This window comes from Mercurialis annua, linkage group LG6, assembly GCF_937616625.2.
Source record: "Mercurialis annua linkage group LG6, ddMerAnnu1.2, whole genome shotgun sequence".
Taxonomy (NCBI): Eukaryota; Viridiplantae; Streptophyta; class Magnoliopsida; order Malpighiales; family Euphorbiaceae; genus Mercurialis; species Mercurialis annua.
In genome coordinates, this window is record NC_065575.1 from 4,246,531 (window position 1) to 4,259,102 (window position 12,572).

The following is a 12,572-nucleotide window of genomic DNA, read 5'->3' on the forward strand; positions in this document are numbered from 1 at the left end:
GAATTAATAGAGGTTTTGTAGAGTCGAAATAAGCCGGCAAATTTAATTGGTCAAATATATTGGTTAGAAGAGGAAGTATTAATGCACTGTGGCTGTGAAAGTATGACTAATATATACATGTACAAATTGATAGATTATTATTCGGGTGTGCAGTTTGTTCAAACCGAACCGAACCAAAAAAAAAATTATAAGGATGTAAAAAAATTGAAACCAATCCAAATCAATTGGTTTAATTGATTTTTCAGTTTGGTTTGATTAGTTTGGTTGGGTTTACACCAACACTTGTAATTTTTTTATCTCTAAAACCGAACTAAAGATTTTTTATATTGTTGAACCCAACTAAACTAAATTTGTCGGTTTGCTTCGGTTATTCATTGTGGTTCAATTTTTACACACCTCTAATTATTATAGTAAACAAGTTTGATTTTTTTATTTAGCAGCTCTTAAAGATGATTTTAGGCCAATACCAATTGATAAACTATTTTTTTATTGACCCCAACTGATAAACTAATTTAATTTTAGTATTTATACAATTCAAACATGTTGTGCATCATGTTATTATATTTGAGGGGTTACAATTCAATAGGTTTGCTTCATTATTCAAGTGTCTGACTAAATAAGCTGACCATTTATCAATAATTTTTGGAATTATTTGTCATTTGTAAAATTCTAAAAAAAAATAGGGCATCAATTTGCAATAATCTCAATAATATCATGTCTATTATATACGTTTGCCAAATTTTCGGGAAAAAATAAATAAAACCGACTTCCTCGTTACGTAAAAAACCAAACATATGCATTTTTGGCATGAAAATTTCTCGTTGAGCTAAAATGAGAATTTAATAATTAAATGAAACAAATTAAAATTTAGTCAACGAAATACGATATTTGAGAAAAGAATGTTTGAAAACCCTGCCAAACCAAACAGCTAAAACTCCATTTATGGCAACTATGTATCAATTCTCCCAATTACAAACGCAATCTATACTTGAAAAATACAATTGTGTAAAAACTAAAAACTAAAAAGAAGTCCAATTTGGCGTAAATCATGTTCAACACTGTGCTGTTGTGTAGAGTTTGAAAAATAAGGCTGTTTTGTTTTGAATGATATTAAAATACAATTACATGAAATTCCAAATTTATTTTTTACTTTTATTATATTTGAAATTAAGTTGGTCAAGGTTCACCAGCTCAATCCTTGGCATTTTCTTAAGAGGTCTGTTCATCAAACAAGTCATTCTCGTAGAGGCTCACGAGTAAAAGCTAACGGGCGAGTAAACGATGAGCTAAACCAAAGTTACCGATATATATTAATTCAATTTAATCAAATATTTAAGTTAATCCAATTTGGTCAATAAGAATATTTTAATTTGGTTTTGATTTAAGCATTTTATTTATTTTTAAGTATTATTATTTATGTTTTTATCAATTTAATCAAACTAACCGACTAATTTGATAGCTTCGGTTTTACATTTCAAACTTTTAGTTGATTTAGTTAAATTCACTTGGATCAAAGTAATTTGATCAATTGATTTAGAGAAAGGAAATAATTAGGTTAATTCAATTTTAGTTAAATCGATTAATTCTCAACTGAAGAGGACCATTTGCCCACCTCTAGGGATAGTACTGAAGAGGACCATTTGCCCACCTCTATGGATAGCATTGAAGCGAACCGAATTTTGAGACGTTCGTGTTATAGGCGAAGATATTTGGTCTGTGTTGTTCAATCTTTGAACAAGGTTTTTATGTTCGTTTCTTGTAAAATTAATAATATTCATGTCTGGTTCTTGTTTAATTGGTGTTTATTTATTTAGCTACTAAACAAGCTCGTTTAGTATTTAAATGAACAAACACAAGCTCACTTCGTTTAGTATTTAATCGAACAAACACAAGTTCACCTCGTTTAGCAACTAAACGAACAAACAAAAGGAAATAAAACATTGAGGTTGATTTTCTTTAGTGCATGAACTTTTATATCTAGAAATTCCGACGAATTCGAATTTGAGTTAAATGAACTCACGAGGGGTCAAAACTCTTCCTACACATATTTTCTCCATTCACAAGAATCAAACCCAGAAACTTACTTTAATTTGAATCCTAGTGCCCCTTTCCGATATCAAAAGGAAAAAAATAAAACTTGAACACATCCATTTTGATATTTCTTCTTTACATTTGTATGCCAAACACAGCCTTTGTATCAATGATTCTTCAAAGATCCAATAAATGAACAACTGAATCACCGCCTTTCGTTTGATTCAATTGACACAAAATCACATGCTAAGATGATCATTCCTTAGCCATGATCCTAGAGAAAATAATTCTCTTAAACTACATGAAGCTCCAAATCTAAAAGAACAAGGATTAACTCACCCATAATAATGATGCATTCTTCTTATGATTGTCTAATTATCAGTGTGTTTCCATGTATAAAAATGCTTCCTACTCGGCTTGGTTTTCTTCGGTTTTCTCCTGTACAAGCACAAGCAAAAACAACCACATGTGTGTCTTGAGCATGTGTTTTTTGATTCAGTTTCCGACAAAAATCTATAATCATAAAGACAATAATAAAATTTGTTTGTTAAGCTTTCTCATAGAAACACACAAAATCTGCAGACAATGTGTGGCTTGAGCGAGTTAATTCATTCAAAAAATAAAAATAATTTGAAACAAATGCTCTCTGAAGCACCAAACATGCATTCTTCCACGTCAAAATTTCAATCCTAAGCTGATCAAAAGCATCCCAAAGGGCCTAAACATCAATAGCTTAGTAATTTGATTACAAAGACGCAGACTTTGGTACGAGATTCATCTGCACTAAATATATGTAGGACGATCTTACATAACAACAGATCCTCATCTGCACTAAATATATGTAGGACGATCTTACATAACAACAGATCCTTCTAAAATGAATTAATAAAAAAGTTTTAAGATTCCTGGGAATCTGAATCTGGCTGAAGGTTCATTATTTGAGAAACTACAAGCTTAGAGAGTTCATTAATTGTGGCTTGAACCTGGTAATCGTCTGACTGTCGAGACCATCCAGCAGGTTGGGACGTTGATCTAGTATACTCACTTGCAGCAATCCTTGTCTTAGTTGATGTAGCAAGAACTTTCTCCATATCTTTTTGAGTCAATGGCCTTGGTGCCTGAGAAAAAAACCATGGCTAAATTCAGTCGAGATTCAAAATATCTTAAATATGCAGGTATAAGAAACGATGGAAACACAAATTTCCAAGTGTCCATGAAAAAAAGAAGAGAGAACTGAATAATGCCCAACATTTAGCGCTTTAATCCTGAATTTTGAACTTTGGCATATTAATCACTAGCCTTTGTAATTTTTGCAATTCAATGCATAAAACAAGTCGGCGGTGAAATTGTGGTGATGTGGGACGCCGGAATACTTCTAAAACGACAACGTTTTGTAGTAGCACAATTTCACTGCCGATTGGTTTTATGCATTGAATATCAAAATTTACAAAGGCTGGCAATTAATCTGTCAAAATTTAAAAGTTCGCCTTAAAGCGCTAAAAGGCTACTTAATATGCCTCTTTTATTATTCATCTTTCAACATGAGGAACATCATCAACTTAAAACCTAATTAAAACATGTACTTTTTTAACAAAATAATTCTTATTTCTGACAAATACAGAGAGAAAATAGGATACGAGATTACACCAAAATGAACGTGAGTCTAGTTTGCTAATCTAACCAGATATTGTAAGTCATCAAAGAGGGGTACAATTTGGCAGCGAAAACAATAAATAAAATCAGGCAAAAGAAGTTTTATAAGGTATAACTTCTAACAATCTATATAAAGCAAGGAAATAACTCTATATATGTAACTATGATTTTATATATCCAATGTCAGATAATAATTGAAAGAGTAAATTTTAAAGATCACTCACACTGCATAATTTCCCCTTCTTCTCCTCATCCAGTAAATCCCTGATAGCAAAGTAAGCCGCTTTCTTGCAGAGTTCAAGAAGATCAGAGCCGGTGTAACCCTCACATAAGCCAGCAATATAATCAAAGTCGATGTTCTCATCTACTCTCTCATCCTTCAATATAACCTTCAATATAGAAGCCCTAGATTTGCGATCAGGAATCCCAATCTCAAAGGCCTGGGGTAGGCGCCGAAGTATTGCTTCATCAAGTTCGGATGGGCGATTAGTTGCAGCAAGAACCATCACTCGGGCATTCTCTACAAGTATATAAATTACAAGAAGAAGAGATTAAGGCCAAGCTAGCATAAACAAATGCCAGTACACCCAATCCGTAAATCCTATATACATGATATGCATTGGATAGTCACTTCCACATGGAGAAGATATGAAATGTAACAAGTGCTTAAAGAAGAAGAACTCACGGTCAGTGGTAAAACCATCCCACAAAGCCATGAACTCTGTCTTCATATTTGTTAATGCCTCGTGATCAGTTGTGCGACGTTGACCCAGGAAACTGTCAACCTCATCAATAAATATGATAGCAGGCTGAAGTTTATAAGCCAGGCTAAAAACGGCAGCCACTGCAACAATTAAGCAATTCCAAAGATTAACACATTTATCATGGAAGAAAAATTACATCAGCAATTTATCAAACTTCACTTCCACCTGTCTCTATTCCACTAGAAAAATGACAATTTGAATGATTTAGCATTATAATTTATTTTGTTATGATTAATTTTTTTCCATATGCATAAAACAATAAGAGAAAGTGTAAATTGAATTCAAAGATATAAGATGAATGAAAACAAAATCAAAAAGCTTTAATTTTTTTCCATATGCATAAAAAAATTAGAGAAATAAATAAACTGCTACAATTTGATAGTATTAACTATTAAGAATGTTAAAAAAAAAGAATAAGGCTAAAAACCTCATAGAAGCTTTGATGGCATTTTGGCAGTCTAAGGTTAAATCAAAGAAACTTTGAGAGGTTGGGCAAGATTTTTCACTGTGCTTTATCCCAACTTTTGGCACAATAAACCACATACAAACTTTCTATTTACCTTCCTCGTATATGCATTGATTTCAAAAGGTTTCTCTTACTACAAAATAGGCTAAATTCCAACAGTAATTCAAAGCCATATCATATAAATTTGAAGTTCGAGAAAAAGAAGGAAGTCCACACTCACCAAGCTTTTGCGCATCACCAAACCACTTGCTCATCAGATTAGAGATCTTAACATTGATAAAAACAGCTCCAGACTCTTTCGCTATAGCTTTGGCAAGCATAGTTTTACCAGTACCCGGCGGTCCAAATAGCAAGACCCCTTTTTGCGGTCCAAGAAGCTTCCCGTACGAAAAGAGCTCAGGCCTTCGAAGCGGAAGAATCACCAACTCATACAAAGCTTGTTTAATAGTTTCCAATCCTCCAATAGAGTCAAATTCGACATCAATACGGTCAGGATTAATCACATCACAAGCTATCACATCCTATATAAAATGAACACAAAGCGAACACACATTACAAAACATTTATATAGCATTATACAATCACTTTACAAATAATTTCAACCATAATTTACTATTTAAAAACCTCTAGCAAATATAATTATACTATGCTTCACTTTATGCATATAAAATTTAAATTCTTCAACAAATTTAAGTACTAATAAAATTAATTTAACAAACCCTAACCTCATAGGGAGTAGTCTGGATAAGAGGGCGACCCAACCGCTTAGCGATTTCCTTCTTCTGCTCAAGGGCCTTCTTAGATGCTTCACGGTTCGGGTCGAGATGTCGGAGCCCCGCGAACAATACCAGACAACTTAGGGCTGCACTGGCTGCGTATAATACTAATTCTTGCAAAAATCTTGTTTCCGATGAACCTCCCATTTTATTTAATCAGTTTTTGAATTCAATTTTAAACCTTAAATTCTGAAATTGAAGATAAAGATTGAGTTTTTAAAATGGAAGAAATGGGTTTGCAGATTCTTGGAGAGTAAGAAAGCCTGAGAGGTAGAGTTTTTCTGGAGATACTGAGTTTGTTCTAAATAAATACAAATACAAATAATTATATATACTGATTTATATATTAATAACTTAAATTTTATAATAAAAGATAAAAAATTTACATTTTTATTTCAAATAAATCACCATATCAAATTAATATTTTATTATAAATATCCTAAATTAATTTTGTATTTCATTAAAAATATTAAATTAATATTTTATGAACTAAAATTAACGGCTAATAATCACCCATGGCACCTCAACTTTGGGGGTGCGGGCGCTAAACCCCCTGAAGTTTAAAAACGGGCAGTAAACTCCCTGAACTTTGAGGCGGCGCTCACTAAACCCCTTTTGGACGAAATATGACCAAAATACCCCTGTCGCCGTTTTTTTGGTCAACTTACTTTTTTTCAAAAAAAATCTGACACTGTCACATCAGCTGCCACGTCAGTAAAATACCTTAAAAATTTCAAACACCCAAAATACCCCTAATTTGATTTAGAAAAAGATAAAAAAAACAAATCAACCCAATCTAAATCAAAAGATTAACTCAACACCCGACCGGACCACCTCCACCCGACCGGACCACACCGGAAAATTTTTCCGATCATCTTCTCCGTTGAAGATGACCGGAAAAATTTTCCGGTCATCTGCCGGATCTGTTCCTCAAGAGGAACAGATCGCGGGATCTGTTCCTCAGGAACAGATCCGGCGACGGATCTGTTCCTGAGGAACAGATCCCTCGTCGTCTGTTCCTCAGTGAGGAACAGACGACGGTCTGTTCCTCAGTGAGGAACAGACGACGGTCTGTTCCTCACTGAGGAACAGACGACGGTCGTCTGTTCCTCACTGAGGAACGGACGACGGTCTGTTCCTCGGTGAGGAACAGACGATCTGTTCCTCACTTGAGGAACAGACCACGATCTGTTCCTCACTGAGGAACAGATCGGATCTGTTCCTCACTGAGGAACAGATCGGATCTGTTCCTCACTGAGGAATAGATCCAGATCTGTTCCTCAGTGAGGAACGGATCCCGGCGGCGGTGGTGGTTATGGTGGCGGCGGCAGTTGTGGTGGCGGTGGTGGTGGTTGTGATGGCGGTTCGGGTGAAAGTGGTTTGGTTGAATTCATTGGGTTGATTTGATTGGGTTGGGTGTTTTAGGGGTATTTTAGGTGTTTTAATTTTTTAGGGTAGTTTGGTGACGTGGCAGCTGACGTGGCGCCACTATTTATTTATTTTTTTTTTTGAAAAAAAAGTCAGTTGACCAAAAAAACGGCGCCGGGGGTATTTTGGTCATATTTCGTCCAAAAGGGGTTTAGTGAGCGCCGCCTCAAAGTTCAGGGAGTTTACTGCCCGTTTTTTTACTTCGGGGGGTTTAGCGCCCGCACCCCCAAAGTTGAGGTGCCATGGGTGATTATTAGCCAAAATTAACCTTTTTTATCAGCTAAATCATTTGATTTGATAATATGAACTATGAAGGATGAATCAATTAAATAATTTTTAAAAATAGGAAAAAATAGTTTTTTTTTAAAGAAAATATATGAATTACTAATTATGAGCAAAATTTAGAAATTGTATAATTATCTACAGTAAAAATAAACTATAGAAAGAAAATGGCAGTATATATTAGGAAAGGCTAACACGGTCTATTTATATGACCAAATAGTTAAGCGGATTAAAACTGAGGTGGCATTTGATAAATTTGAAAATTAAGTGTTGAAAATTAAGGGCTGAATATTAAATGCTGAAAAATAATAATTGTTGATTTTTTTAAGTGCTGAATTAAATAAGTCTGTTTGATAACTGTAAATTGTAGTTATTGAAAATTGTTATATTTACATTTTAAATATCTGAACATTGATTATTTCAAAAATAATTATTAAAATATAAATTATATATTATTTAAATTCTTAAAATTTTAAATAAATAATATTTAATAAAAATTGTAAAAATTACATATATCATAAATAAAAATTATAAATTGTATTTGTATATATTGATAATTAGTCCTTAAAGACTATAATAATGCTCATCTTTATTTAAAAATTAGTTCTTAAAATAAAATATTAATTTTTAAAACTCTAAAAATCCGTTAAAATCTTATAATAAATGTTATGTATTATAAACAGAGTCCAACTAATATTTGAGAGCCAAAATATTAAATAAATGACATATAGAGTTTAAAAAAAGAAAGAGTGGCATATTTATAATAAAAATATAATAATTTACAATTTTAAATATTAATTAAGTATAGTACGCTCACTATGATAAATAAAAAAATTAATGTATGCGAGATAAAATATTTTTATTAGTGAGTAATAATTAAAAATAATAAGGATATAAAGTTTATTCAATAATAAAATTGATATTTTACAACTTAATATATTCAGTAAAAAATCAGTCAAAATTTTTGACTTATTATTTTAAGTGATTTTTGACTTAATTGAATAATTAAGTTGAATTTTTTAATTTATCAAATCAACTTAAAACAAATAAATGCTTAATATATTAATTTAAATAATAAACAGATTCAAATAGTGTCTATACAAATTTAGATCATAAATGAGTCAATTCAGTTACAATAAAAAAAATGAGTTAAATATATTCAACTCGTCTATCCAGTATATGTCACAGTTGAGCGTTGGTCCAGTTGGCAACGTTCACATTGTACATTTTTTAGGACGTGGGTTCGACGCACCCCTCAGACAGCCAGTCGACTGATCAAAAAATGAATACTAACACCTAACATTTAACTTACTGTAATTCACCTTCGACAAAAAAAAACAATAGATGTCATGTTTTAAAATGTTCATTAAATGTGTAAATATATATAAATATTATTTCTAACCCAAATATATTCACATAACTTATAGTATTATCATTAGCTTTATTATCCATTGTTTGTTGTATTAAGGTTTATGATTGTTTATAAAGTTTATTGTATATTATTACAATGTTTATTTTATGTTATTGTTTCCTGTAAATTTTTTTTAAAGAAAACGATTTGTGCTTTTGGATGTGCCCGAGGTTATACCTCAAACTAAAAATTGAAAACTAATCTAGTGATTGTGAATGATTTTCAAAGAACGTAAAAAAAACTAAGCGATTCGTAAAAAAAAATTCTGAAAAAAAGTTTGAAAACAAAAGAAAAATTATGTAATTAAAAATCTAAAAATCAACATTTTAAATGAAATTACGACTGAAAATAATGTCAGAAATACGAGATTGAATACAATAAAAATGTAAAATGCGTAGAAGTGATTTCATAAAAATAAAGTGTTTGACTTTGATATTTTTCCGAGATTTTTTGAGTTTTTATTGATTTGTGTTGGGGTTGGAATCGTTGGTTTCCTTCTACTTTTATAGTGTTTCTATAAAAATTGTCAGATGCTCACATCTTCTCAACTACTCACTTCTTCTTAACTGTCACGTTCTCCAACTCCCCACTTTTTCCACTTCCATAAAAACTGTCTACTTTAATAAACCCCCATTTTCAATAAACTGTCACTACACGCTAAATTTAGAAATCCTGGACTTCTGGCAATTGAGAGATTCTAAACTTTTGGAAAATTGGAGATCCTGAACTTCTAGAGATCCTGAGATTCTAGAGATCCTGAACTTCTGCCAATTTGAAGATCCTGAGCATCTGATAAATTAGAGCTTCTAAGCTTCTGGCAAATTGGAGATCCTGAGATTCTAGAAATTTGACAACCCTTAGCTTCTGGCAACTTGGAAATCTTGAGCTTCTAAGATTTTAAACTTCTAGAGAATTCGATGGGCTATAGGTTTTTTTTTTTAGACTATTGGGCTATTTTAATTTTGTTATAAACAATATCTTCCATATATGAATGGCTTTAAAAGTAAAGTCATTTATATGTAACTTTTTTAACCAAAATTAAACCCAACTCGTAAATTATTGATTATGTTTTATTAATTCCATTCGCTTCAACTAGCAGTTTCAGATGCTCCAACCGCTCTAGACTATCCAGTTCCATGATTTTTAGACGCTCAAGAAGTTTCGAATGCTCCACTCTATTTCCTTCCGAACTCGAACTCATTGACTAATCTGAATGCTCCAACTGCTCCATCATTTTGAGACGCCAAGAAGTTTCATATTCTCCAACTACTACAGACACTCCTGCGACTCTGGAAGTCCAAACGCTCTAGTGTTTTTAGACGCTCCATCTGTTTTGTCACTACAGTAAAAGTAAGAAAAGGTGAACAACAAGCCGACTTTTCTTAAATTTATAGAATTCAACAGTACGATATTGATATTTAAAATAGAGTAAAAAACAAGGCTTAATTACTTAAAAACCACTCACCTTGAACTTTTTTTTCGTTTACACCCTGACCTAGAAAAAAATTCATTTTATACCTGACGTATGTATTTATGTTTCACCTCTACCCCGAGGCACTAAATTAACCTCTTTTCATTTAGAAAAAAGTTTAAAATAGTTCTTCATTTTTAACCTAAGCTAATTAGAGTTTAATTAAAAATGATTTTTTCTTTAAATGAAGGAGTATTTTATTTATTTTTTTATATAAAAAGAGGTTAATTTAGTGCCTCAGGGTAGAGATGAAACATAAACACATACGTCAGGGTATAAATAAATTTTTTTTATGTCAGGGTATAAACGAAAAAAAAGTTCAAGGTGAGTGGTTTTTAAGTAATTAAGCCAAAAACAAATATGAACAAGCAATAGTTTGGCTAAAGTCTAGAGAATCTGAATTTTCTCATTTTTGCAAATTTATATTTTTTTAGACACTTTCACGTTTTCTTTCTTTAGCTGTGGTTTTGGCCTCATTTTTTTTATGATCATTGTTTCGGCCTTTCTTTTTATTTTTTATACTTAAACATAATTTTTTTTATAGTTTCTTGACAAGTATGACATCTAGATACAAAAAAATAAGCAGTATAAGAAAAAAGACTTATCTGATCAATGCAAATTGCCTCTAAAATCTCTTTCTTTATCATTAACAACAATCTGATTGTTAGAGTTAATAATATTACAAGAGATCTTAGGCAATTGTTTGTTGAAATCACTGGGATTTTATTTAGTAATATTTTTCTCATATGAATATCTCTCCATAGGCATTACATATTCAAACTCTTCCTTTTGAATTTTCACTGATTTTCTTTTTGAGAATGTGAAAAATATCCTTTTCTGTACTTACTCCAAGTACTTCTTAGGTATCCAGACTTTGTATGAATTTTTCTTCCTTTGAAACCTTGAAAGATTATTTTTTGCTTCAGCAAGAAATTTTTCTTCCTTTGAAACCTTTGAACGGTAAAAAATATTGACGTGGATGTTGTAATATACAAGCACATGTTGTTGTGTGATTCATTAGTGTTCCAATTTGCGCAAAAAAAATAATAAAAGTTGATCACTAACATTGGCAAGTTTTAAATTTCATGTTATAATTGTAAAACACGCAGAAGTACGTGATTTAATTTGCAATTGGCCCTTCTTTTTAAAAATTGTTTAACTAACAAAAGGTTTCATTTATCAAATGTTTTTTAAAATTTTAAGTGTGAATACAATAGATAAAACTTTCTTAGGCTCTTTCTACAATATCAAGAAATTAGTAAATTAATTTAATTAATAAGAAGATAGAAAAAGATAAAGAAAAATTAATTAATTTTTTTAATAATATACTTTTGATAGGTTAAATACTTTATAGGTTACTAAACTATCAATTTATTTCAAAAAGGTTACCGAACTTTTAATTTGTTGCAAAAAGGATACCAAATTTTGATTTATTTCGAAAAAGTTATCAAACTATCAATTTATTATAAAAAGAATACCCAATATTTTTTTTGTTTTTAAAAAATCACCAAAAGTTAATTTTTTTAATCATCCGAATCACATGAGACAATTTTAAAGTAATTATTTGCCACGTAAACTATACGTGTATAAATTCTCAATTTAATTTAAAAACATTTCATTGATAAAAAAATTAATATTTGATAATCTTTTAAAAATAAATGAAAGTTTAGTATCCTTTTTGAAATAAATTAAAAGTTCGGTTACCTTTTTGAAATAAATCAAAGTTTGGTATCTTTTTTAAAATAAATTAAAGTTCAGTAACTTTTTTGAAATAAATTGAGAGTTCGGTGACCTACCAAGTATTTAACCCTACTTTTGACCCTATTTAAAATCTTATAATTAAATTGATAAAGTTTATAAATTGATTTCATTTTTTGAAACTACAAATAGGTATTTGTCCCTTAATACTGTTTAAAATATCAAATTAATATTTAATTTTATAAATTCATTAAAATTTTTTCTAAAAAAATCTAAATTAAATATTTTTAAGAGATTAATCATTTCAGATCTGATTATTAACATGATGTCGTCATTAAACAACATCAAATTTAAAAACTATACACCTAAATTATAGCGATTACACCTAATTTTACGTAATAATACAGCGGAAACTGAAATCGCAAGAAGACAACACGTGGGTCCATATAATTGGATAAGGAAGAATCAGATCGCAAATTTGACACCGTTGATCAAACCACACGAATCGACGGTCCACACACCACCAAACTCACATCAAATTCCCAATCAGTCCTACTTTATTTTCTGACTGACTTTTTGCGGATTCTTTAAT

At 31.0% G+C, this 12,572-nt stretch overlaps 1 protein-coding gene across 2 annotated transcripts; it reads right to left on the reverse strand.

Annotated features, from left to right (window-relative positions):
• Positions 1-2,131: 2,131 nt before the first annotated feature.
• Positions 2,132-5,993, reverse strand: LOC126685997 (uncharacterized). 2 transcript variants are annotated; one of them, XM_050380002.2, is made up of 6 exons: positions 5,640-5,993; positions 5,135-5,435; positions 4,370-4,528; positions 3,909-4,204; positions 3,015-3,149; positions 2,132-2,469 (listed from the first exon to the last, which is right to left on the reverse strand). In XM_050380002.2, exons 1-6 carry the CDS (start codon positions 5,835-5,837, stop codon positions 2,440-2,442), a joined length of 1,119 nt encoding a protein of 372 aa, XP_050235959.1. In that variant the 5' UTR covers positions 5,838-5,993; the 3' UTR covers positions 2,132-2,439. The 2 variants fall into 2 exon arrangements, with proteins under 2 accessions (XP_050235959.1, XP_050235958.1); XM_050380001.2 differs by lacking the exon at positions 2,132-2,469 and having other exon boundaries at positions 2,727-3,149.
• Between the last annotated feature and the right edge of the window lie 6,579 nt (positions 5,994-12,572).